Source organism: Anolis carolinensis, chromosome 1 (assembly GCF_035594765.1).
Source record: "Anolis carolinensis isolate JA03-04 chromosome 1, rAnoCar3.1.pri, whole genome shotgun sequence".
NCBI lineage: Eukaryota > Metazoa > Chordata > Lepidosauria > Squamata > Dactyloidae > Anolis > Anolis carolinensis.
Window position 1 is genome coordinate 121,190,886 of NC_085841.1, and position 27,083 is coordinate 121,217,968.

General features: G+C 40.4%; 1 protein-coding gene across 4 annotated transcripts in view; it reads right to left on the reverse strand.

The window, feature by feature from the left end:
• The window catches only part of senp6 (SUMO specific peptidase 6), a 105,201-nt gene that overhangs the window by 29,606 nt on the left and 48,512 nt on the right, over positions 1-27,083 (reverse strand). For all 4 annotated transcript variants that reach the window (XM_008122070.3, XM_008122062.3, XM_008122066.3 and 1 more), the window contains 7 exons: positions 23,460-23,530; positions 22,447-22,592; positions 20,574-20,952; positions 18,544-18,776; positions 11,872-12,039; positions 8,990-9,023; positions 6,921-7,106 (listed from right to left, as the gene is read on the reverse strand). In XM_008122070.3, the coding sequence (XP_008120277.1) occupies positions 6,921-7,106; positions 8,990-9,023; positions 11,872-12,039; positions 18,544-18,776; positions 20,574-20,952; positions 22,447-22,592; positions 23,460-23,530 (1,217 nt within the window). The remainder of the gene's footprint in view (positions 1-6,920; positions 7,107-8,989; positions 9,024-11,871; positions 12,040-18,543; positions 18,777-20,573; positions 20,953-22,446; positions 22,593-23,459; positions 23,531-27,083) is intronic.

Below are 27,083 nucleotides of genomic sequence, written 5' to 3' on the forward strand. Positions count from 1 at the left end.
AATTACTATAAGGACAATGCTAAAGAAGAAATGAAGGAGGGAATGGTCTGGGATGCTGGTAAAGCAGTAATTAGAGGGTTATTGATACAACAAAACTCGATCTGGTACAAAGGAAAAAATAAGGCCCAACTGGAGTTGTTATCAAAAATCAGGACAAAGGAATTAGAAATAGAAAAAGAAAAAGGTACAAAGACGAGATTACAAGGGGAACTAAAAAAATTGCACCAACAGTACGAACAGCTAATTGCTAGTGAAATAGAAAGGAAAGTTATGTATAATAGATACAACTTTTTTGAAAATGCAAACAAACCAGGGAAATTATTAGCTTGGCAAATAAAAGATGCAAAGAAAAAACCATTGATAATGAGGATAAAAAATAAAGGGGAAATTGTCACCAACTCACAACAAATACAAAAACTATTCAAAGAATACTATGCCAACTTATACAAAAGAACTCCCAGTATGTAGAGGAGACAAACTTAAAACAAATTTCAGAAGCAATGAAAGTCGACTTAGACAAACAAATCACACCAGAGGAAGTAATCAGGACAATAAATATGGCTAAAGTAAATAAGTCCCCTGGGGCAGATGGACTTTCGACCCTATACTATAAAACATTTAAGGAAGAGCTAGTACCACAGTTGGTGTCAGTGATTAATTTGGTCTTGAAAAATAGGGAACTTCCAGAATCTTGGAAGGAATCCATAATTGTTTTAGTCCCTAAACAGGATAAAGATTTAGACTTAATTAAAAATTATAGACCAATATCATTGCTGAACTGTGATTACGAAATATTTGCCACTATATTGGCAAATAGAATTAAGCAAGCTCTAGCACAGATAATTCATAAAGATCAGGTGGGGTTTCTCCCAGGAAGGCAAGTAAACCAAAACATCAGACTGATATTGAACACCTTGGCAGTAGCAGAAAAAGACCCAAATAGAGATTTGGCATTGTTCTTTATTGATGCAGAAAAAGCCTTTGACCATGTCAGATGGGATTATTTACAAAAAGTGCTAGAAAAATTTGAAGTTGGCCACCAATTCAAAAGGGCAGTAGGGGCTATATACACTAATCAAAGAGCAAGGTTAAAAATCAATGGGCAACTATCAGATTACATTGACATACAAAAAGGGACTAGACAAGGCTGCCCGTTGTCCCCACTATTATTTATTATGGGTCTGGAAATCTTAAATGTCAGAATAAGAGAAGAGAAGGAAATTACTGGTTTAAAGATCAGTGGCCAAGAACTAAAAATTAGGGCTTATGCAGACGATATAGTCTGTATCCTAACTAACCCACTACAAAGTATTAAAAAAGTATTGGACATTATTCAAAGATATGGTGACATATCAGGATTCATTATAAACAAGGAAAAATCTGTTTTTAGTAAAAAATACAGATGCTAAAAGCTGTAAGAAACTGGAGGCCGCAGCAGACTGTGAGATGATTCTGAAAGTAAAATATCTAGGTATATGGATCACAAACAAAAATACCAATTTATTTCAGGATAATTATGTCAAAACATGGGAAGACATTAAAAAAAGATCTTACTAGAGGGCAAACAATCCCACTAACATGGATGGGCAGAATTGCAGTAATAAAGATGATGGTACTCCCCAAAATGCTATTCCTGTTTCAAAATATACCCATTATTAAAGGAATAAAAAAATTTGAGAAATGGAAAAGAGAGATTACGAATGTTATTTGGACAGGAAAAATAGCAAGGATAGCATACCAAAATTTAATTGACGATAGAGACGGTCACGACTGGACTTAACGTCAGGGGAAACCTTTACCTTTACTTAAAGGATGAGGGGGAGCTAAGCTTACCCGATCTAAGGACCTATTACGAGGCTGCAGCACTGTCCTGGATGAAGGAATGGATAAAATTAGAAAACAAGACCCTATTAGATTTGGAAGGATATGAATTAAGATTCGGCTGGCACACATATGTGTGGTATGATGGACACAAATTAAATAAAGACTTTAATAAACATATAATTAGAGGGGGACTATTAGACATTTGAAAAAAATACAGAAAAGGTATGGAACCAAAAAACACCCCTTTGGCTGAGGCCACTAGAAGCAGTTACAAGACCAGCCTTAAGTGTAGAAACAAGAACATATAAAAAATACCTTATTAGAGAAAATGAAGAATGGAAATTAAAAGGGCGGGAAGAATTGGAGATTAATGATTGGTTTCGATATCACCAATTGCATGAAATATATAAAAAAGATATCTGGTAGGTTTCGCAACTGAAAAATCAGAACTGGAAAGAATATGGGAAAAGGGAAACAAAGGGTTAATCTCCAGATTAAACAAATACATATTAAGTTACAATATGGAGGACAACACAGTCAAGACAGTAATGATATCCTGAGCCAAGGACCTAGGTAGGCCAATAGAATTAGATTGCTGGGAGTACCTATGGAACAAAGCATTTAAATTCACATTATCTGGATCAATTAGGGAGAATCAATATAAAATGTTTTATAGATGTTACATCACCCCAGCAACATTGGCAAAAATAGATAAATCACAACAAGGTATTTGCTGGAGGTGTAGGAAACAGAAAGGGACTTTCATCCATATGTGATGGACTTGTGTGACCATACAGGCATTTTGGAACAAGGTAATTAAAGAGACAAATGAAATGCTACATAATAAGATTTAAAAAAGCCCAGGATTGTGTCTATTAGGTTTACATAGAGAAAACAACAACCAAAAGGACCAAGAAATATACCAATATAGCTTTGCTGCAGCAAGATTGACCATAGCCAAAGACTGGAAAGGGGAAAAAGGTTTAACTAAAAAGGATTGGAGGGAAAGAATGTGGGGAATATATGCTAATGGCCAAAATTACCAATAATAGGAGGAACAAAAGTAATGAGGACTTTTTAGAAACATGGAAGTTGGCCATAGCATATCTGAATTGAGAGTCAGTAATATAGAGGAGTTCCATTAGAATTTAGGGTTACTATTAACAAAGATAGATAAATTGACTTAAAGGCTTCATAGTGCTTCAGGGTTGGAAGTCATGGTGAAGGGTGCAAGGCTGTGGGGAAGGGGTTTTATTTTGTGTAGAATAGGGGTTTTGGGCGCGTGCAGGGTCTGTTGTGTGTAATACGTTTGTATGTCTTTGTTTGTATGTTAGGGTGAACTCACAATACAATTAAACAATACAATAAATAATCATATACACTGCAACACAATATATATATATATATATATATATATATATATATATATATATATATATATATATAAAACAGGGCGGGCCGCATGAGACACTTAATTAAAACTTGGGGTGAGAAAAGGATAAGAATACAATCACGGAGACCAGGGACATAAGATAAAAACAATCTAGAGGGTAGATGATGGGGGAGTAACAAAAGAAGTGTGTAATAGTTACTCTCCGAAAGCACATCGGAAAAGCCAGGTTTTTAAATCTTTCCTGAAGGCTAAAAGAGTGGGGGCTTGCCTAATTTCGATGGGCAGTGAGTTCCATAAACGGGGGGCCACAGCAGAAAAGGCCCTCTCCCTTGTTCCCACCAGGCGGGTCTGGGATACAGGCAGTGGCGACAGGAGGGCCTCCCCTGATGATCGAAGAGATCGGGCAGGTTTATGGTAGGAGATACGGTCACGAAGGTAGGTGGGTCCCAAACCGTTTAGGGCTTTATAAATGATGGTCTGCACCTTGAATTGGGATCGGAAAGTGAACGGCAGCCAGTGGAGCTCCTTAAACAGGGGAGTAGATCTCTCCCTGTAACTCGCCCCCATTATTAATCTGGCAGCCGAGCGTTGGACCAGTTGTAATTTCCGAGCCGTCTTCAAGGGAAGCCCCACGTAGAGTGCATTACAGTAGTCCAGTCTAGAGGTAACTAGGGCATGGACCACCGTGGTCAAATCAGACTTCACGAGGTATGGTCGCAGTTGGCGCACAAGTTTGAGTTGTGCGAAAGCCCTCCCGGCCACCGCCGACACCTGAGCCTCAAGCGTCAATGCTGAATCCAGGAGGACCCCCAAACTGCGGACCTGTGATTTCAGGGGGAGTGCAACCCCGTCCAGCACAGGTTGCCACCCAATACCCCGATCAGACGAGCGACTGACCAGGAGAGCCTCTGTCTTGTCAGGATTGATCCTCAGCTTGTTCCTCCTCATCCAGTCCGCCACAGCGGCCAGGCACTGGTTCAGCATCCGAGGGGCTTTCTTGGATTCAGATGGAAACGAGTAGTGGATTTGCGTGTCATCTGTGTAGAGATGGCAACGCCCTCCAAAACTCCGGATGACCTCTCCCAGCGGTTTCATGTAGATGTTAAATAGCATGGGGGATAGGATAGACCCTTGCGGGACCCACAGGTCAATGGCCAGGGGTCCGAGCAGGTATCCCCCAGCTTCACCATCTGGGAACGGCCCTCCAGGAAGGACTGGAGCCACTGCAGAACCGTGCCACCGAGCCCCATCCCAGAGAGCCTCCCCAGAAGGATACCATGGTTGATGGTATCGAAAGCCGCTGAGATGTCCAGGAGAACCAGCAGGGTCACACTCCCCCTGTCCAGCTCCCTGCGGAGGTCATCCACCAAGGCGACCAAAGCCGTCTCAGTACTGTGCCCAGGCCTAAAACCAGACTGTGAGCGGTCCAGAAAATCAGTGTCATCGAGGAACTCCTGGAGCTGCGTGGCAACCACCCGCTCTAGAACCTTGCCCAAAAATGGGAGGCTGGAAATTGGTCCGTAGCTGCTACATACAGATGGGTCTAAGGAGGTCTTTTTTAATAGCGGTTTTACCACCGCCTGCTTAAAGCAGGATGGAACTGACCCCTGGACCAGGGAGGCATTAATAATAGCCATAAACCAACCCAACAACCCATCTTTGGCTAGCTTAACCAGCCAAGATGGGCAAGGATCCAGAGCGCAAGTGGTCGCCCTCACAGACCCAAGAATCCCCTCCACGTCATCAGGAAGAACAAGCCGGAAAGAATCCCATAAGATCGAACAGACAGGTACCTCGGTTACCTCCGCTGGAACTACAGTTAAGCTGGAGTCCAACTCATGACATATCTGAGCAACTTTGCCTGCAAAATGGTGCGCGAAATCGCTGCACCGAGTTGCCAAGTCATCAGGAAGCCCCTGGGTCTCAGGAGGCCGCAGGAGCTCCCCAACAACTCGGAACAACTCCGATGGCCTGTTGGCTGCAGACGCTATGCGGGCAGTCGTGAAAACTTTCCTGGCTGCTCGCAGAGCCACGGAGTAAGCCTTAATAGCGGCTTTAGCCCGTGCTTGGTCAGACACATCCTGAGATTTCCTCCAGATGCACTCTAGTCCCCTCCTCACACGCTTCATCATAGCCAGCTCCTCAGTGAACCAAGGAGTCGACGTGACTCTACGCAGCGAGAGGGGACGTTCGGGAGCGATCGTGTCAAGTGCCCTTGCCAACTCGCTGTTATAACGATCAGTCAGGACATCGACAGGATCACCAGTCTCCAGAACAGGAAGATCCCCAAGAGACCTCAGAAGTCCATCCGGATCCATCAGCCTCCTGGGGCGGACCATCTTAATGGGTCCACCACCACTGCGGAGGTTAGAAGCCACGGCGAAACTTAAACAGATCAGATGATGGTCAGACCATGACAATGGAAGAATAGTTTGCTCTTCCACTGACTGTCCCACCGTCCACAATAAAAACAAGGTCCAACGTGTGTCCCGCTTGATGTGTGGGCCCAGATATAACTTGAGTCAGCCCCATGGTCGTCATGGCAACCATGAAATCCTGAGCTGCACCTGTCAAAGTGGTCTCGGCATGAATGTTAAAGTCCCCCAAAACTATGAGTTGTTGGGAGACCAGGGCCGAATTGGAGACTACTTCTGCTAGCTCGGACAGAGACTGCTGGGTCGCGGGGTGGACGGTACACCAGCAGAATCCCCAAGCAGTCTCGGGCTCCCACCTTCAGGAAGACACACGCAAACCTCGGAGACTGCGGAACAGCGCATCTGATCAGGGCGATGGACTGCCAAAAGATCACCGCGACTCCTCCTCCCCGCCCCCCAGCCCTGGCCTGCTGATGCACCCCGAAACCTGGTGGGCACAGCTGGGTGAGATTCACACCACCCTGCTCGTCCAACCACGTCTCGGTGATGCATGCCAGATCCGCCCCCTCATCCAGGATCAAATCCTGGATAACAGCTGTTTTACCGTTGACGGATCTGGCGTTCAAAAGCAGGACCTTAAGGCTGGGAGGTCTGTCCTGAAGACTACCACACCTATTCCTCTCCAGGGTCGCAAAAACTCTGTTGCGCTTCTCCCTGGGTCGAAAGTGACCGTTCTTCCTTCTCCCCCAAACCACCTCAATGAGATCCTGCCTGTGGAAACCCTCTTCCCCCTGGAGAGTTGACTGATTGAGGTTGCCCATTAAAGGGGATAGTCAGCTGTCCTGAGATAGGAAATCACCAGCAATACTTGATTGTTTAAAGGAGGAGCCTATCTCCGCTGGAGTAAGAGGAAAGGAGTCATCTAACAGATTATCATCTGTTATCATCATAGATGGCCATCCAGCCTCTGTTTAAAAGTCTCCAGTACACTCCAGGGCAGAGAGTTCCACTGCCTAACAGCTCTCACAGTGAGGAAGGTGAAATCTTTCCTGTAGTTTAAAGCCATTGTTTGGCATCGTAGTCTCCAGGGCAGCAGAAAACAAGCTTTCTCCCTCCTCCCTATGACTTCCCCTCACATATTTGTACATGGCTATCATGTCTCCTCTCAGCCTTCTCGTCTTCAGGCTAAACATGTCCAGCTCTTTAAGCCATTCCTCATAGGGCTTGTTCTCCAGACCCTTGGTAAGTTTAGTCATAGAGTATTTTCTACTATTGATCAGTCTGTAAATGTTCAAAATGTTCACCCATGTTCAAAATCATTCACTTACTTGCTCCTTTACAGTCATACCAAACATTATCTTTCTCCTTATTCATCTTCAGATGGGATCTCAGGGTTTGGCAGGCTGCAGGTATAGTTTGCAGGAAAACTACAGGTAACTTGCGTACCCCACACCATTCACATTTTGTAAGTTCAGAGGTTTTTAAATTAATCTCCCTAGTATCATTTTCTGACTCTGGAAAATGCAAAAATATATCAGTTACTATTGTATTATATATACAAAGATGACTTTTTTCATAAAGAAACAAAGAGTCTTATAAATTTGCTGTTGCTTTTAAGTGTTGTAAAGTAATATATCCCCAGCAAAGGGAAGCAAGCACACACTTGTGTCTTGGCAGGGTTAGGCTTCAGGTGGTTCTCTTTATAGTAGCTGGAGAGATCTTTCAAGGCATTAGTGAGCTGGCTTTCAACTGTTTCAAAACCCTTTGCTTGTGTTGTAAGGCCAAAGTCATCAGCATATATAAAGCTCTTTGTGAGTGGTGGTTGTGGCTGATTGTTCGTGAAGATGAAGGTTGGTGCAAGACTGCTTCCTTGGGGTAAACCATTATTTTGCCTCTTCCACCTACTTTTCCTGCCCTGAAACTCCACATAAAAGCTGCGGTTTTCCAGGAGGGTCTGGACAGTTTTTGTAAAGTCAAAGTCCCAGGTGATATGGTAGACTTTATGCAGCATTTTTCTATGTTGCACCGTGTCATAGGCTGCCGTAAGGTCCACAGAAACTGGTCCTGTAATGCAGCCTTTCTCATAGCCTTCCTTGATAATGCTCCGTCAGATGAAGAATTTGACCTGTACAGTTTTTCCCTGGTCTAAAACCTGCTTGTTGTGCAATAAGCTTAGGTTCGATGACAGGTCCTAATCGATTTAATAGCATCCTCTCATATACTTTATATAGATGACATAAGAGAGAGATTGGTCGGTAGTTCCTGGCATTGGAGGCATCTTTACCAGGTTTTATAATGGCAATGATCTTAGTTTTCCTCCATACTTTGGGAATCTGTTTGTGTGCCAAGCATTGATTGTAGAATTTCAAAAGCCAGTTTTTGGACTCCAAGTGTTTGATTTGCTCCATCATTAAGAAATCTAGGCCAGGTGCTTTACTAGTTTTACATCGCTTGATAGCTTCTCTGAGTTCTTTCAGGTTTAGAGGAGATGACAACTGGTGGGTTTCAAGTTCTGGCACCCTGTTGATTTTCATCTTTACTCTGCTGCAGTTGGTTTTCCCATTCTGAATTATCTGGTGAGCTATCTGGTCTGGTGTTACGTTTGCGTGTCCATAGTTGACCAGAGGGTCACTATCCAGGCATCTCAGCAATTGCCATGCTTTTCGGCTATTCTTGGACATTTCAAGGTTCTCAAGCAGCTCTATCCAGCCGTCTTTCTTAGCATTAGCTATGGCTGTAGATAGTTTTTGGCCTGCTGCTATAGTCACATATAGTATGGATTCTCTTGAAATATTCTGAGATATTCCTGTAGCTGATTTAGCGATTCTTCATTTAGGCCTGGTAGGTAGCTTGTGCGACAGCCTCTAAGGATTGAGAGCCTCGAGGATCTTTTCACAGCTTCTACAAACAGATCGTAGCCTTCTATAGAAGGTTCTATATCAGAAATAGCTACTTCCAAGGTCTCTGTAAACTTTGTCCAGTTAGCTTTATTGAAGTTATATTTTCTGCGGAATGGGACACTTTTTGGTCTTACAGCTGCATATGCTATGCAGCATATTGGTCTGTGCTGAGTATTAGGTATCGGGTTTAATACCCTTTTAATGCATTGGTGGATTATGCTTTCATTTACAAAAATCAGATCAGGGTTATAACCACGCTTCCATAGGCCGCTATTAAATGATGGTGGTAATTTACTGTCATGAAGGAGGCTCATTCTACTATTGCCGGCCCACGTTAGAACTGCTTCACCGCTTCTATCATCAATATATAAAGCTGTTAATTGGGGTCCTTACTTCAAAAAGAAAAATCACATTGGAAGAGGGACTAAAATAGTCACAAAACACAAGACTTAACTATTACAGGCATAAGCAAATGGAGAAGGAAGAAAATTACTAACCTTCCAAATTTATCTTGATATAGTCCAGGCAAAACTGAAAAACAAATTATTGTTGAATTTACATAATTTGTCAGTGACAGCCTTCTCAACCTATACATTTTTAATGTAAATTAAAATAATCATAAGTATTACACCTGTATAATATTGATCACCAATATCTCATCTGTCATGCAGTCATAATAAAGATTGCACGCAAAGATGTTTCACTTGTACAAGGAGTCCTTGTTTCTGTGAAAAATTTCAAGCCTTCAGAAGAAGAGTAATTTTCTTTTTACATTACTACCAGAAAGCAGTGAACACTAACAGAAAATGTCCATTAAAATGTATCCATTGTGTTGTATTTTGTTTTAAGTTAAGTGCACTGATTGAATTTGCATCAGTAGCTGCTCTTATTTGCATCTCTAGATACAGTAGAGTCTCACTTATCCAAGCCTCTGGATTATCCAAGCCATTTTTGTAGTCAATGTTTTCAATATACTCATATTTTGGTGCTAAATTTGTAAATACAGTAATTACGAGGGTTGTCCAAATATTCATTATGTTTCTCGTTTCGTAATTATTTCGGATTGTTCTCGTTTTTTGAAACAAGTATTGAAACGTTTTCCCTGGGCGCAACTGGCAATGTAATTCGAACCATCGTTGGCCCATTCTCTAATTGTTTCTTAAAATTTTCGTTAAATGTTTTCCTTCCAAAATTGTTTTTTAAATATTTTTTTAAATTTTTTTAAAAATTTTTTGTTTTGTTTCTGCAACCTAACATGAATGGGAGCCTAGCGCAGCCTAACATGGCTACCACTCCCTGGCCAATCAGAGACTTCCACGATGGCTGAAAAAGGTGGGGGCTAGCGTCCTCCGCGTCCACGTGGAGGATCTCTATAAAAATCCCCTCCCCAACTGAGCCAAGCCATTCTGGGTTGGGATACCGAGGAGAGAGGGTGTTTCGCGCGCGCTGGGAAGCTGCTTGCTTGCTTGGGGGAGAGAGGGCTAAGTGACTGGGGGTAGAGTGTTTCTGTTGTTGCTGGTTCGATATTGTGTTTTTTGGGGGGGAAATTGGCTGGGGGCTTGGGGCAGAGTCCTTGCTGTGGCTGGCTTTAGGAAACTTTTTTTTTCCAAAGGACATCTGCTAGTGCTGAGCTTGGGGTGCTTTCCATCTACTCCTGAGGGAGACCTTTTGCCTTTGTTTTCTTTTTTGGAATTTAGCAATCACCACATCAGCCCTTCTTTGCAATCCTGAAAGGGGGGGGGGGGGCTTGAAAATAATAGTTTCCAAAGGACGTCTGCGTTCCTGCAAGTGCATTGCTTCCCTCCCATTCCGTTTGTAATCCCAAGCCCCCGGGCTGAGTGTTATTGCAGCAATCACAAAGACACACATTGTTTTCAAACCTAAAGGGTACATTGGAAGAAATAGTTTCCAAAGGACGTGGGGCACCCGCCAAGGCATTGCTTCCCTCACGCTCCATTTCTATTCCCAAGCCTTGGGCTGAGTTTTATTTCTGCAATCACAAAGTCAGACATTGATTTGATTCAATAGAGGGTCCACAGCAATTTATAGTTTCCAAAGGACAGTGGCACTCCTGACAAGGCATTGTTTGGCGTGTGCTGCATTTCTAATCCAAAGTCCTCAGTCAGAGTTTCATTTTTGCAGTCACAAGGTCAGCCAGTGGCACCATTGATCAAAAGGTTCAAAGGCAATTTATAGTTTCCAAAGGACAGTGGCACTCCTGCCAAGGCATTGCTTGGCGTGTGCTGCATTTCTAATCCAAAGTCTACACAAGTAGAAGAGGGACTTTTACAGTGATAAGAACCCAATTGAACAGGAAATAAGACTTTCAAACCAGGAACAGGTTTCTTCAAATATTGAAAAATAGTGTATTATAAAAAGTTATGAAAATTCGCCAAAAATCATAGGAGACAGGAAACATTCTGCAATTTGTTGAGCAAACAGTGTGGAATGTGTTCTCCCACTGTACCAAATTTGATGAGAATAGCTCAAGAAATGAGGGCGGGAGACCCCCAGAAAAGTCCCCCCCCGTTTTCCTGTTTTTTGGCAATTGCGCATGCGCGTCCGCCATTTTAGAAACATTACAAATTTTCGGAAATATCCGAAAATTTTGGGTGAAAAATTAAGAAATAATTTCTATATCGAAGATCCGGCACCCCCTACTTTAGAAATGAGAATTGAAACATTTTTTCCATCAATCGGACAAGCCTAGTAATTACAACATAACATTACTGCGTATTGAACTACGTTTTCCGTCAAATTTGTTGTATAACATGATGTTTTGGTGCTTAATTTGTAAAATCATAACCTAATTTGATGTTTAATAGGCTTTTCTTTAATCCTCCTTATTATCCAAGATATTCGCTTATCCAAGCTTCTGCCGGCCTGTTTAGCTTGGATAAGTGAGACTCTACTGTAGCTGCATTACATACACAGTCATCCTAGCTCTATTTGCATCTGGCTATTTGTTTCTCCTTCTTTCTCTCCTTGAACTCTGGCACCATTTTACACTATTTCTCAGTGACGTCAACCTTCATATCACTGATCTTCTTGTGTTCTGTTTCCCTTCCATATCTCCTTATCTACTGCTGTTGTCATTCATATCTTATTTTCAGTTATTGCTGATGGAAACTTGTCTATTACAGAAATATTTGTGTTTGATATCACCTTGTATGTTTCAGGTACCGCCCACCGTTCTCACAGCTAATTCCTTCCATGTCTCAATATGTAGCATAGAAGCAGTCTCTCTTCATTTCTGTTACATGTGCCTGCTCCTTAAACAAATCATGTTCTACCCTCTGCTTTTTCGTACCTTCAGCTCACAATTTGTAACACCTTTTTAATAAAAGTGACAGAAAACAAACATAATAATTTTACTTACGATTACAGGCTCCGCAACCATTCTTCGCAGGGTTCCTATTCTTATGCTTCGACAATGTAGGATGACACTTTCACAAGAATTTTGATATTTTAAAGATACATCAGTTGCAATTTCTTGAGAAGTAACTTTACGACGTTTTACTGGAGCACTGGATACAACATTACCAAACTGCAAAGTAATTATTAAAGACATCATTTAATAAAACGGTTGTCATTTAACAGTTATCTTTAAAATGTTGGGGTTATGTTGCAGAACAGGTGGAAGAGAACAGGTATTAAAAATACATTCAAGTAAAGCTTTTAAAAAGGTATATCCAGGAAGCAACATAAATCTGAGCCTATGAGCATCCTTTATCCAGAATTTCAAAATCTAAAATGCTCCCAAAACCAAAATTGTCCACATGAGAGGCTAAGATAGTGACAGAAATGTTCCATGCATAAAATGTGCAAAACATGTATGAAACAAAAAAAACCCGTTTAGACTTGGGTCCCATCTCCAAGTTACTGCCTACCTCCAAGATATTTCCTTAGGCATATACAGTAGAGTCTCACTTATCCAAGACTCGCTTATCCAAGCTTCTGGATTATCCAAGCCATTTTTGTAGTCAATGTTTTCAATATATCATGATATTTTGGTGCTAAATTCATAAATACAGTAATTACAACATAACATTACTGCGTATTGAACTACTTTTTTCTGTCAAATTTGTTGCATAACATGATGTTTTGGTGCTTAATTTGTAAAATCATAACCTAATTTGACGTTTAATAAGCTTTTCCTTAATCCCTCATTATCATCCAACATATTTGCTTATCCAACGTTCTGCTGGCCTGTTTATGTTGGATAAGTGAGACTCTACTGTACAAGTATTCCAAAATCCAAAAAAGTCCCAAATTCAAAATATTTCTACTGCCAGGTATGTTGGATTATGAACATTCAACCCATATATATTTGCACTTTGAAATCTGTTCTAATTACCCTATCATGTGCATTATTTCCCTGTGCATTTAGGCAAATCATTTGACAGCTGTAGCCAAGAGTAAAGTCCCAATCTGCTAATGCAAATTCATATCCTATATTTTTACTTAAAAGTGATGCAGCTGCAATTCATCTGACACTGATCAAGTATTCCTTAAAATACCGCTACCTTTATTTTGCTGCAATTAACATCTATCAAACCACTTCAAACTAAGGAACCTCTGCAAATTTTCTAGATTTATACAAGTCTTGCTTACATTACAAAATAGACAAAAGGATGAGAGGCCTATGCAACTAGAGGGTGAATCGAATGCTGCCAAGTGAATGCTAATCCACTTTAGAATGAACATGCCTGTCCCAGACTAGTATTATTCTGGGCCTTGCTCCCAGTCTACTACATTTAATGTCATCCAAACGTAAACAAAAATATAAGTTTTAGACAATTAATAATTTGTAGCAAATGTTGTGTTCACAACACAGATTCTGTGTTCTTCACCAAACTGGAACAAGTAAGGATGTGGACAATAACTGTACTCTACATAGAACAAAACATATAAAATATAAGTGGCGAGAAAAGTGAAAAACATTGTAATAACAATGCATCAAACAGAAGCATATATTACTTTCAGGACAATGGATGTACTTGTACAACATCTAGATTAAAATTAAAATAAGCTTTGAAACAATGAAAAATAGGTTGTTGCTACATGGAACATCAGAAATTCTACCATTTTACTTTAAAGTCACACTATGGGTCCAATCCAAATAAATTTGGCTAAATCACATTGATTTTATTAGGGAGAAAAGTAAGTATGTGCCTGACTCTCTTTCACTGAACAGTTAAATTTTAAAGGTTTCATCTCATTGGGATCACATATAAACTTGACATCAGCAATGTAAAATGTAAGACAAAAACATGAAGTAGAAGGATCAAATTGATTACAGAAATACAATACAGTAATTTTAGTGAACGTTTGGAGGATATTCCAGAATTGGGAAAATTATCACGTTAGATTGTTCTTTAAAATCACAATTGAATATCAAACAAGTAGTATTGTATTTAAAATCATCAAACTATGTTTTTCTCATGTTTTTATGTCCCTCCAATTTCGCCATGTGAATGCTTACCCACATGTGGTGATTTCATATCATCTTACTGTACAGGCAGTCCCCGAGTTACAGACATCCAACTCACAAATGACTCAAAAGAATGGGGGTGAGACAATAAGAATTGAGAGAAAAACCCTAGGAAGAGAATTTCTCATGGTAGAAAGGTGTCTCCAGTGAAGTTTATCAGCAATTCTTGTTTCCACGATAAGCCAAATTTTTCAAAATCCAATTATCACAGAAACAGAAAGTGAGGTGAAATCTTCTGAATGGGGCACAGGCAGCAAAACAAACACCACGGCAGTGTTAACCCTTCCCTATGTTCTCCAAAGCAAAAAAGCATTTATTTTTGGCTGGAGTTACATTTTAAAAATGTTTACCTGTTCCGACTTACATACAAATTCAATTTAAGAACAAACCAACAGAACCTACTCTGTTCATAACTTGTGGACTCCCTGTATATAAGACCTGATATGGTTTCACCATGTGTGCCTAATAGTTTGGATTTGTTGCCATTGTTGTCAAGTAAACTTTGACTTATGGCAATCCCTATGAATGAGATCTCCACTCACCATGCCAACAACAGCCCTGTCTCAGCCTTGCAAACACAGGGCTGTGCCTTGCTTGCTTGATATTTTGAATACTCCCTGTTTAAAATCTTTTTAGTGGTATATTTGCACACCCTGTTTTGTTTAATAGGTCTTTGTAGAATATTTTTGCATGCTCCATAGGTATTCTTTACACAAATCTGAAGAAACCAGGTAAGAACTTTGAACAATTTCCCAAGTTTGAAGATCAACTTTTATGATGAATACACCCTTTTAAAGAATTGCTGCCATGACTAATAAGTTTTTAGATTAACATACCGTGAAAGTTGTCCCCCTTGAGAGCACTTAAGGAGACTGCTCATGGTGCATTTTTGTCTTTGTTTATCCAATTCTTGCAGTGATGCTCAAACTAAAAAACAAAAATCCCCACCATGAAATCCTTAGAGTAAAGTGCTATTAACTGGGACAATTTTCAATGTATTTTAATGTTAAGGAATTATCCTTTCTGGGTACAATTTTTTGTTGATACTTCTTACATGCTTACCAGCAACGCGAGAGCCACTTCATTGTGGCTGTTTTCATGCTGCTCTGCTAAAAGAAATATGGAGTTCAGCCACTAGGAAGAAACACCCTCTTCTCTAGCTCTCAATAAGTCAACTTCTAACACAAATTTAGTGATCCTACTCCTCTAACATGGTTCTAACCTAAACCACCAAAGCAGCATAGAAAACCGTCACAAAAAGTGGCTCAAACACCACTGAGACAAGCATTAACTCAAGTTTCAAATGACGGAAGCCCACTGATGATAACAAGGGACTTACACGTACTTACATAGAAACAGAACAAAGGGGAGAGGAGAGGGAGTAGCCCTATATGTCAAAAACATTTACGTTGCAGAAGAGATGCAAGATGGCAATCCAGGAAACCAACTTGAAAGCATCTGGATAAGAATCAAGGGAACCGGGACTTAAAATGATCTCGTCGTGGGTGTCTACTACAGACCTCCGAACCAGGATAAAGAACTTGATGAAGCCTTCTGTCAGCAGCAGCTGACCAAACAGGCACAAAGAAGAGATATAGTAGTCATGGGTGATTTCAACTATCCTGATATCTGCTGGAAAACAAACACGGCCAAGAGTACAAAGTCCAATAAATTCCTCACTTGCCTTGCAGACAATTTTATGGTCCTAGAAGCGGCAACAAGGGGATCAGATACTCTTGACCTCATCCTAACAAACACGGAGGACCTGATCGATACAGTCGAAGTGGTCAGATCCTTAGGGCCAAGTGACCATGTGCTCCTGCAGTTTGCAATACAAAGGAATGCCGAAACGAAAAAAAGTCAAACCCGCATTCTGGACTTTAGGAGAGCTGACTTCCAAAAAATGAAGGAAATACTGAGCGGCATTCCATGGACGCCAATACTAAAAGACAAGGAAGTCACGCATGGATGGGAGTTTTTCAAAAGTGAAATACTCAAGGCACAAATGCAAACAGTGCCAACAAAGAATAAAAAGACAAGTGCAAAGAAGCCAGAATGGATGTCCAAAGAACTTCTAATTGGTCTAAGACTCAAAAAAGAAATGCTCAAGAAGTGGAAAAAGGGAGAAATCACCAAAGAAGAATTCAAACGAATAGCCAACTCCTGTAGGGAAAAGGTTCTCAAGGCTAAAGCGCAAAACGAGCTCAGGCTTGCCAGAGACATTAAAAACAATAAAAAGGGCTTCTTTGCTTACGTCGGTAGAAAAAAAGAAGAACAAGGAGGCTATAGGGCCTCTGCGAGGAGAAGATGGGGAAATTCTGACAGGAGATAGGGAAAAGGCAGAACTATTTAATGCTGTCTTCGCCTCAGTCTTCTCACAAAAGGAAAGCCAGCCTCAACCTCAGCAACATGGAGTGGATGAAGGATTGGGGGAAATCCAATCCTAAATAGGGGAAGAAGTCGTCCAGGAATACCTGGCTGTTCTAAATGAATTCCAGTCTCCAGGGCAGGATCAATTACACCCAAGGGTATTGAAGGAAGTAGTGGAAGTTGTTTCGGAACCACTATCAATCATTTTTGAGAGTTCTTGGAGAACAGGAGAAGTCCCAGCAGACTGGAGGAGGGCAAATGTGGTCCCTATCTTCAAGAAGGGAAAAAAGGATGACCCAAACAATTACCGTCCGGTCAGCCTCACGTCGATACCAGGCAAATTTCTGGAAAAGATAATTAAGGAAGTGGTCTGCAAACACTTAGAAACAAATGCGGACATTGCTAATAGTCAACACGAATTTACCAAAAACAAATCATGCCAGACTAATCTGATCTCTTTTTTTGATAAAGTTACAAGCTGGGTAGATGCAGGGAATGCCGTGGATGTAGCATATCTGGATTTCAGTAAGGCCTTCGACAAGGTCCCCCATGACCTTCTGGCAAACAAGTTAGTCAAATGTGGGCTAGGCAAAACTATGGTTAGGTGGATCTGTAATTGGTTAAGTGAACGAACCCAAAGGGTTCTCACCAATGCGTCTTCTTCATCTTGGAAAGAAGTCATGAGTGGAGTGCCGCAGGGCTCCGTCCTGGGCCCGGTTCTGTTCAACATCTTTATTAATGACTTAGACGAAGGGTTAGAAGGCACGATCATCAAGTTTGCAGATGACACCAAACCGGGAGGGATAGCTCCCAGAAGACAGGAGCAGAATTCAAAACGATCTTAACAGATTAGAGAGATGGGCCGAAGCTAACAAAATGAAGTTCAACAGGGACAAATGCAAGATACTTCACTTCGGCAGAAAAAATGGAATGCAAAAATACAGAATGGGGGACGCCTGGCTCGATAGCAGTACGTGTGAAAAAGATCTTGCAGTCCTTTTGGGACAACAAGTTACACATGAGCCTACAATGTAATGCGGCAGCGAAAAAGCTAACGGGATTCTGGCCCGCATAAATAGGGGTATAGCATCTAGATCCAGGGAAGTCATGCTACCCTTCTATTCTGCCTTGGTCAGGCCACACCTGGAATACTGTGTCCAATTCTGGGCACCACAGTTGAAGGGCAGAAAAGCGTCCAGAGGAGGGCGACTAAAATGATCAAGGGTCTGGAGAACAAGCCCTATGAGGAGCGACTTAAAGAGCTGGGTATGTTTAGCCTGCAGAAGAGAAGGCTGAGAGGAGACATGATAGCCATATACAAATACGTGAAGGGAAGTCATAGGGAGGAGGGAGCAAGCTTGTTTTCTGCTGCCCTGCAGACTAGGACACGGAACAATAGCTTCAAACTACAGGAAAGGAGATTCCACCTGAACATCAGGAAGAACTTTCTCACTGTGAGAGCTATTCGACAGTGGAACTCTCTGCCCCGGACTGTGATGGAGGCTCCTTCTCTGGAGGCTTTTAAGCAGAGGCTGGATGGCCATCTGTCGAGGGTGCTTTGAATGAGATTTTCCTGCTTCTTGCAGGGGGTTGGACTGGATGGCCCGTGTGGTCTCTTCCAACACTACGATTCTATGAATGCTTTTGTTTTTAAAGCATCCTCTCTACTCAACCTCCAACATTAAATCAGAACACTATTTCAAAACCATCTTAATCATGCACCTGGAGATACTGATGTTGTATTGTATTATTGTACTACTTCATCTATACTCTGCTTTTCCCCAAACCAAACCAGAATGCAAAACAGCTTCCAGGGGTTTTGATAAGTTCTGAGGGCATGTTCTTAGCTAACCAATTCTCCAAATTATGCTATAGGTTAGTTAATGTGCAAAGATGTTGAGATAATCCAGCATATATAGGTGCTTGATCTGGAAAATGTTAGTAATACATTAGAGTGCTGCCAAAATTAACAGAACAAGTTAGTACAAACTAATGCAATCCTTTGAATTCAACTAATAAAATAGAAGATGTAGCGCATGCTTAGAATCCATAAGGAGGCTACACTATGTTTCCACCAATGTATTACAGATATGTGCATGCATTCCCCAGGATATATTGTCATACATATCTATAAATATTGCATGGATACATCTATGCCCTTTTTGAAATTACATACAAAGGGGCTACCTGGTCTTTCATTCTTGCTTTTCTTGGTAATGTGACGGCAGATTCTGAGTCTGCTGTAATGCTAGTTAATCTTTGTTGTAGTTCACAGGTGTTCTCCTTCAAGGCTGCCTCCACCTTTCCTGTGGAAGGTGCAGGGGACGAACAGGCTGAATCTGCTGGACGTGGTGATATGCTTTCCATTCGGTTATTACTGCCAATCTCATTCTCTTCTTCATCATCACTGGATAAAACAACTACAAGGAAAAAGTATTTGTCTCAAGCCCTACGTTTTAGGAATTGAAACTGTGATCTTCTGAGATTGATGTCATGTGTCATATTTCTTTACTGGAATCATTTTATAGTGAGATGTAAGGTGCAGTTCTAAAAATCACTTCTGCAGCCTTGCCTCACAGGGCTCCCTCAGCTTCTCCCTCAAAAAAAGGTTGTTTGCCTAGGTAAAGGTTGATAGTACTTCCAAGAATTTAAAAAGGTGTTACTGGCCCTTTTCTCAGCCTTTGGGAGCTTTATTTATGCCCTTCACTTTTCAAAAAGCTTGGGGAGGGCTTTCCTCCAAATTTGGGGGGAGGGGATGCAAAAAGTTCCCCAACACTGAAATAAAAAAAGTGTATCCCCACCCGTGTCAAGACATTATTAATCAGAAAGGACTCTGCCCAATGGAGTGTTTTTACAGGCTAAAACAAACAAACAAAAACTCTTAATACTAGAGTCACAGACATTAGACATTCACTAAACACCTCTTTCTACTTCTTTGACTACTTTCTAGCATTTCACTTTTCCAAAACGAAAGAGAATTATTCTGTTGTGTTAAAGCACAATGTGTTAAATCACAATTTTCAATACATAAACAGCAATTACACCAATACTAATAAACTACATTTTAGCCCTCTTTTATTCCACAGAATTCACACTGGAGTATATCCTGGGAGTTCTCTTCCATTGTAGCACTGCAGAGACCTGTAATGACTTAGTTTCAGACAGGCTGCTGCATGATGGACCTTCAGAGTATGTTTCAAAACCATTTAAATTGCCTGCCATTTTATGTTCTCCTCAGAAATATCTCCAATGTGGGGATATGGGCTGTGCAAAAAGTCGTTTGTGCATCCTATGTCAAATCTATGAGGGATGTTTGGCTGGATGGCTGGCACATGGCTGGCCCAGAGGGGGACAGGCAGAGACCATCACATTGAGGCTTCAATGCTGGTAAGCTCCAATATTCTGAAGCTAGCAGAATTCTGGGAAATGTAGTTTAGGGTGGGACCTTTTAAATTATCTGCCACAGGGGTCCCCTCCTTCCCAAACTACATTTCCCAGAATTCTGCTTACCACCTTGTGCCTCCTCCTCCTCCTTCTCCCTGAACCTTTTTGTGAAAGAATATCTGTGTTCATTCTCAAAGGAGATTTTGTGATAAAAGGGGGTTGTTGGGAAGGGCATCCATTGGGGGTGCTTTGACTGTCTTTTTCCTGCCTGGCAGAAGAGGGTTGGACTGAATGGCCACTGGGGTCCTCCAGTGAAATAGTACTGCTAAGTTCATGTTGGTTAAAATTCCCAAAATCAGTGGATGTGCAAATCTTTCTGTAACTTTGGGTGGGGGGGGGGGGTTATGCCCTGGTTATGTTGCATCATTGTACAGAAAATTTAAGGAGATAGCTTTTTTAATGTTTTTCATAAAAACTTTTTTAAATTTCCAAAATCAATGGATGTGTGAACCTTTCTGAAACTTGGGGCCTTAAGAGTTCTAAATGTATGCTACAACTGTAACAAGTTTAATTATGATAATAGTTTTAATTCCCTAAAAGTGAGAGAAGAGCCCCGTTAGTGTCCCCATTGATGCAAATGGGTAAGTAACTTAACAAAAAACGAACAACCTTTTTAGAATTATGTAATAGTTTCAACACTGACCCCTTATGACTTTTCCAAAATACTTTAAAATTAAAACGGGGGTTGCATAATTTTCATTAGAACAAACAAAGCAGGGTTTTTTTAGTCATGCACACTACTAATATCCAGCTTATACTTTTAAAAAACTTACTTGGATCATTTAGTTCTGATGCCGTTGTATTCCTCTGCCTTACATTTCCTGTAAGTTTGGAACAATTTTTTCCATTTGGTCGCAGCATAGTAGGTCCTACATTGCGTCTCACAATTAAATCTAGTGAAACTGCCTCAGGAGAAGATCCATAAAACTTTTTTGCATTTAGTCCAGTACTTAAAGATTTATGTCCTGCCAAATTCTCATGTATTGGCTCTCGTGCCAAAGATTCCAAAGTATCGTTTAGTGCCATGTTTTGAACAGACTGTCTTTGTAAGCCTGCAATACAACACTTTCCGCAAATACTGCATTTGGTCTGACTTTCATTTGCTTTACCAGGACACAAGCAAATTGTGGGACAACTGTTCTGTTCTGAACCCTAGGAGGAAAAAAAAAGATTAACTAACATTGGACAGTGCATCCAAATCTCTACCAATTCTCTGAGATTGGGCTCAGAAGACAATAAGGAGACATTGTAGAGGTAAGAATATGAGATGGGGGTGGGTGGATCTCCAGAATGGAAGGACCTGATCTTGTTTTTTTAAGGGTGTGTGTGAAATCTTCAGAAGATGGTCCTTATCCTTATCATCATCATCGTCATCATCATCATCTGCTAAAATTGCAAGTGGACAGATGTTTCTCTACAGACTTGTTGGGCATTAGCGTCTATAGATTTTTGATGCCTGGAAGAAGGCTTAGGAGGTTTATCTGGTGTTGGAACCAATGCCACTTATTTATCTGAGGGGACCTAAGTGGTCTCACTCATTGGCAGAAGGCAGGCATAATGAGATAGCACCATATGAAGTGGCTTACTCAAGGCTGCAAGGGTCATGGTCTAGAGGGCCTCTTATCACTTAAGAGCCTTACGCTGAGAAGCTGTGCTACACCTCGCACGCCACAAAAAGGTCTGGCAAAATAGACACAACCATGTGGTCTTCACTCAGGCAGATGAGGCAATATAGAAAAGTGAGATTTTCACCCCACAGTTTATCTACTTCCAGTTGAGTGTCTTCACGACCTTAAGCCACCAGACAACAAAAAGATGAACTGAGAAGTACCAAACTGTTGAGGCTTCCTGACAATCCTACCATAATGGCAGACAAAAGGGAACTGGGTTTTGGTGGGAACACAGTGCTTACATGCTTGGGAGCAAAGAAACATACTTCAAAACACGGTTCTAGTAATTTCCACAGAATGCTGCCCAGGTTCAGAATGGCTCATATGCCATTATTAACTTGTTGTTGTTGTTGTTGTTGTTGTTGTTGTTATGCATGAGTCACAAAAATCATGAAGAACTATGTTCACTTCAGGGTAACAATCCCAATACATGAGTGTATGACTCAAAATTATGGATTAAATTTAGTTTCCATTTTTGCCTTAGGTTTCTCCACCATTTCTTATTTTCCTATGAGTTTTTCTTTATCAGGTTTCTGTATATCTTTGTCAGAATTCCCAAGTCCAAGTCGGCTACTCCTTACCTCCTACCACATACTCAACTACTCAGTTGCTATATCTGTCTGCCTATTAGGACTTGACAGATGTGGGAGCAGATTTACTGAGTAGCACTTGCTTAAAACAGTATCAGGATTACTTATATTTGTCAACATCATATCCATTTCCCATATGCTATACCATGTGTGCATGAATATATCAGTGACAGACCAGCAAATCCATTATTTTGAGTCTCGGGGAGTCTCAAGCTGTTTAGTTTTCTGATTAAGTCTGCACAAATTTCATACTTTAAAAAGCAAAATGCTAGTGCAGTTGCTGGTAGCATAGACATGCCGGTAGATTATTACAATATGTAAAAAGCCATTTAATCTTTCAACAATGTCTATTATAAAATTTAATGAAGCTTTAATATATAACCCACCTCTAGGTGGGCTGCACATTTCTTTGTAGCAGGAGTTGGAAGCAAACCAGACTGGTATATAGGACAGTGACGTTTCAGCTGTTCCTTCCTTGTAATTCCGGAATTTGACTCTGATCCAGACTCTTCTCTCTTCTCTATTACACTTTCTGGAAGAGGAGAAGGGAATCAATATCAGTAAAAGAAAACACCTCTACTGAAGACAACTTTAATTCTGCCTTTTACAGCCAATCTAAATAGGTATAATAGGTTACTGAGTGCCTCACTCTGTGTCATGATAATTGAAAAGGTAAGATCTGAGAAGGTATATCCGTTGAACCAAAACACAGCACCCTCCAGTCAAGCAGAAGCATGGTACTTCAAGATTTGTATCATGCACTAAAACAAAGGGCACTTGATATTTCTTTCTAATAATTTCATCATTTTATACTGAAAATTATGCTAAGTCACAATATAGCTATTACTTTTAATGAACTCCCAACCAGCTAAAAGTGTGGATTCCAGTTTGTTATACAACACAGTCAAAAACTGCCAAAGATAATTTTCTTCAGAAAAAAAGAAAATGTAAGCATATACCAACACAGTTATGAAGAGGCCGCAGGAATGCTACGCAACAAAGCAGTATACATGCTATTCCTTTGGCAGATCACAGAACTTAATTCATTCACGAAGAGTGTTTCCACTACCATATTTAAAAATGAGAATATGAGTATAGCCTTATCATTACTAGAGACAATTTTACAAAACTACCAATCTATACTTTTATCTAAAATGAAATACTTTTTTTATTTTAAAAAAACATGCTTCTTTCTATATCAATTATAAAAGCATTTCATTAACTAAAAAAGGTTAAGCAGAATAAGACCAGCAAATAAATAAATAAATAAATGGATTATGTTTTGAAAATCCATTAAAACAATAGTAAATTTCTCCTTTTTCCTGATTAAAACATGAATTCACATGTTCCATGTGCAGTAATTTGATGTGGTAATTAATGAAAATAAGAACAAACTTACTCATTTCTGTAGGCCGAGAAAATCTAACAAATTCATGGTCTATCTTCGAAATATTGGCAGGATATTCTTTTCTGAGAAAAATGAATCAAGAGTTGCATTCAGCAGAACTACATTCAGAATTTAGCTACTTCAAGCACTACAAAACATATTTACTTTTATATATTAGCATAGTGAAGTTTTTCACCTTCTAAAATATGTCATATAGAGAGACCTAATTCCAATACCATAAATAAGGTTTTAGTATAGCACAGATGAAATCTCCTCCATAATAATGTAGGTACTCCACAATCAGCAGAAACTTTCTCATAAAAGTCTCCAAAACCAAATACAAATTATTTTCCATCATTCAGCACCACAATCATGGAAGCCAGACCCGTGGGTCTGTAGGATGTGAGCAGGGCTGCTAATGACAAAGTAACTGGAAGTCTTTTCAGACTTAACCATCTTGTTTCCGCATAACCTTCTGCCTAACTAGCATTGATAGGATAGTAGAGCAAGATTCCAGAAACACGGGTATTTAGTATGGGGTTGAAGCAGATGTTTAAAAAGGCAATGAAGTTTTTACTTTGAAACCAAAGGGTTCTACTCCAGCTGATCCTACTGAACTATATGTGCCTCAACAGGCAATGTAAACAGCAACTGCCTCCAGAATCCCTTAGTGAGCATGTGTGAACAACACATGTGTGTGTGTATGTGTGGACTCAGGTAACCCAGTTCAAGACAGATATTGTGGGATTTTCTGCCCTGATATTCTGGGATATAGGGCTGTGTGGAAGGGCTCCCTGATTGCATTTTGGGAGAAACCAAAAGATGGTCTCCAAAAGTTTCAAATGTTTTGTTTCTTATTCAGGGCTTCTCTGACCTGGTTTCACAGGTGCCTACTGATAGTCCTGAATAAATGTTTGCTGAAAACATGTTGACCTGCTCTTCATTTTGTGGTACAGGAACCTACACTTATTATTTCCCTGTTATTTCACCGTCTGGTAACCTATTTCTGTTAAAGGAACACATCTACACTGTTATCTGAGGTACGCCTGCATGAATATATTATCTTCTACTTCACTGCACATTTTTATCTCATTATAGTCTAAAAAGCAACACAAAAAATCTGCTATAAATAATACAATTTTATAATAAATACAGTCCAGTTAGAAGTTACAAATTTAAAGCTTCTGCCTTTTTCTAAATACTTCATCTTATAGAATCTACCAAGAAAGCACATCTGAGAGCAAAGCTTCTGTTGGTCTTAAAGGCAACAGGAGGCAACACACAGAAAGACACTTTCCCTCCAAATAGGCTCTGAAGAAAAACATTATTTTAATGGGCAAAACGATTGCTACAAATCATTGCGACCATCACTTCCTAGTCATATGTAAAACTAAGTTTGGGGGAGAAAAGATGGCCAGACAATAATAACTCATCTAATTAGCCACCATTTTATGATCAAATCATAAACTATTCTTGTTTTACTGATAATCAGTCTTGAATTTACCAAATGTGCATTTGAGTGTGTGTATGTCTATCTAGTGTTGCTCTGAATATAGGATACTGTAAAGAACTGTATTATAACCTGTGTTTTCTCATCTTAAGGACTCCTTTCTCCCTTCCCCACCTCACTTCCATCCTTGCAAGGCCCTCTGAGAAGACCACCCTCAGAATGTCTCCATGGCAACGCTCTGGCCCTCCTAGAGTGTGTCTGTTGCCTGGATATGCATTTTCTAATGCTATCTAATAAAATACTTATTGTCAGCTTTACCATATTTTGAACAGTCCCATTAGAAAATGTATATCTCAATGACCTAGAAAAATTTGCTGTTTTTGACTAATGATCAATATAGATTAAAGATGATGGAGGAGTTAATGACAATACAATGGTTTGCTCATAGACAAATTGCAGAATGGTTTAAGATGGATAAAACTGATTTAGATTTGTTATAAACCAGTGATTCTCAAACTGTGAGCCATGAGAACAAAAATCTGGTCCGCTAACCTCCTTCGTCTTTATTTAATTTAAATATGGTTTTTCTGTAGGCAAGCAGATGGCAACTACTAGATGGCATATGTTCTGTATCAGAAACTAGAGCTGATGTGGTTTATCCAATGCAATTTTTGGAATCAGCACCCCAAATAACCAAACCAAATCTAAAGCTGACCACAAACTGATTCATAACCCTTTTGGTACTAATGTTGGAGAGTGGACCATGGTCAAAGTGGTCCCTGTCAAGTGGTCCCTGGTCAAAAAAAGGTTGGGAACCACTGTTATAGACAATCTAGAATTTGAAACTGTACTATACTCTGGAGATAACAATTTGATGCCTAAATTGTACAAACGGCTGTTATGAAATGAATGGTTAACTGGGCACAAACAGTGGTAATCAAATACAGGAAACAATGGAAAAACATTTCAACAAGGAGATTGAAATTCACATTGAGAAATGACTTCAAAGACATTTTTTACAAGACGATGTACATGTATTTGTCACCGGAGAGGCTTTCTAAGATGTATAAAAGCAGTTCTATTAAATGCTGGAAAAAGAGAAAAATCTGGGGACATTTTACCTTATCAGGTGGTCTTGTAAAAAGGCCCAGAAATATTGGGCTCAAATATATTTGATGTTAGAAGAAACTGTCAAGGTCAAATTCATTATGAAACCAGAGTTCTATTTGTTGGGGATGATGAATGATCAACTTAGAATGTGGAAATAAAAATGTGGAGGATAATATATAGTTACGGCAGCGGAAATTATCTATGCCCAGAGATGGAAAGATTCAGCCCTCTTGACACAAGAAGACTGGCTTATGAAGATACGTGAACTAGCTTTTTGTTTTTCATGTCAGGAACGACTTGAGAAACTGCAAGTCACTTCTGGTGTGAGAGAATTGGCCGTCTGCAAGGACGTTGCCCAGGGGACACCCAGATGTTTTGATGTTTTTACCATCCTGGTGGGAGGCTTCTCTCATATCCCCGCATGGAGCTGGAGCTGATAGAGGGAGATCATCCGCGCTCTCCCCTCCCCGGGTTGGATTCGAACCTGGCAGCCTTGAGGTCAGCAACCCAACCTTCAAGTTACAAGGCTTTAACCCACTACGCCACCTGGGGCTCCTATGTGAACTAGCTGAAATGGACAAACTGTCAGGACCCAGGCTGCAGGGCACCAATAACCTTACACAGAGGCCAGAATCTATCTAATATCTTTATTAAAGAAATATATAAAATCAATAAAAACAAGTGAAAAATATAGTTCAGAAGCAGACCTTTCAGATAAGGTCAAATATAGTCCAGAAATGTATTGTCCAATATAAGATATTAGAGTTCAAAGTTTTAATCCACTTGACCGAAACACACACTTTGCCAAGCAATAGTGTGGGGAAATAACAGAGTCTTTAAAGTCCAATGAAGCTTGACAACAAGGCTGAATAAACTTGATTCTCGACTAGATCCTTGACTGAAGGCAAGATGAACATGAAGCATGAAACATGGTCCGTGGTAAAAACATGAGACAAAGGCAAGGCTTGAAACTTGATCCGGGAAGCAAGGAACTGGGATTACGAAGTCCACACACGATCTCTCTCCTCAAGCTGATCAATTGACTCCGCAAAGTCTCCCTTGCGCGAAACACCTAT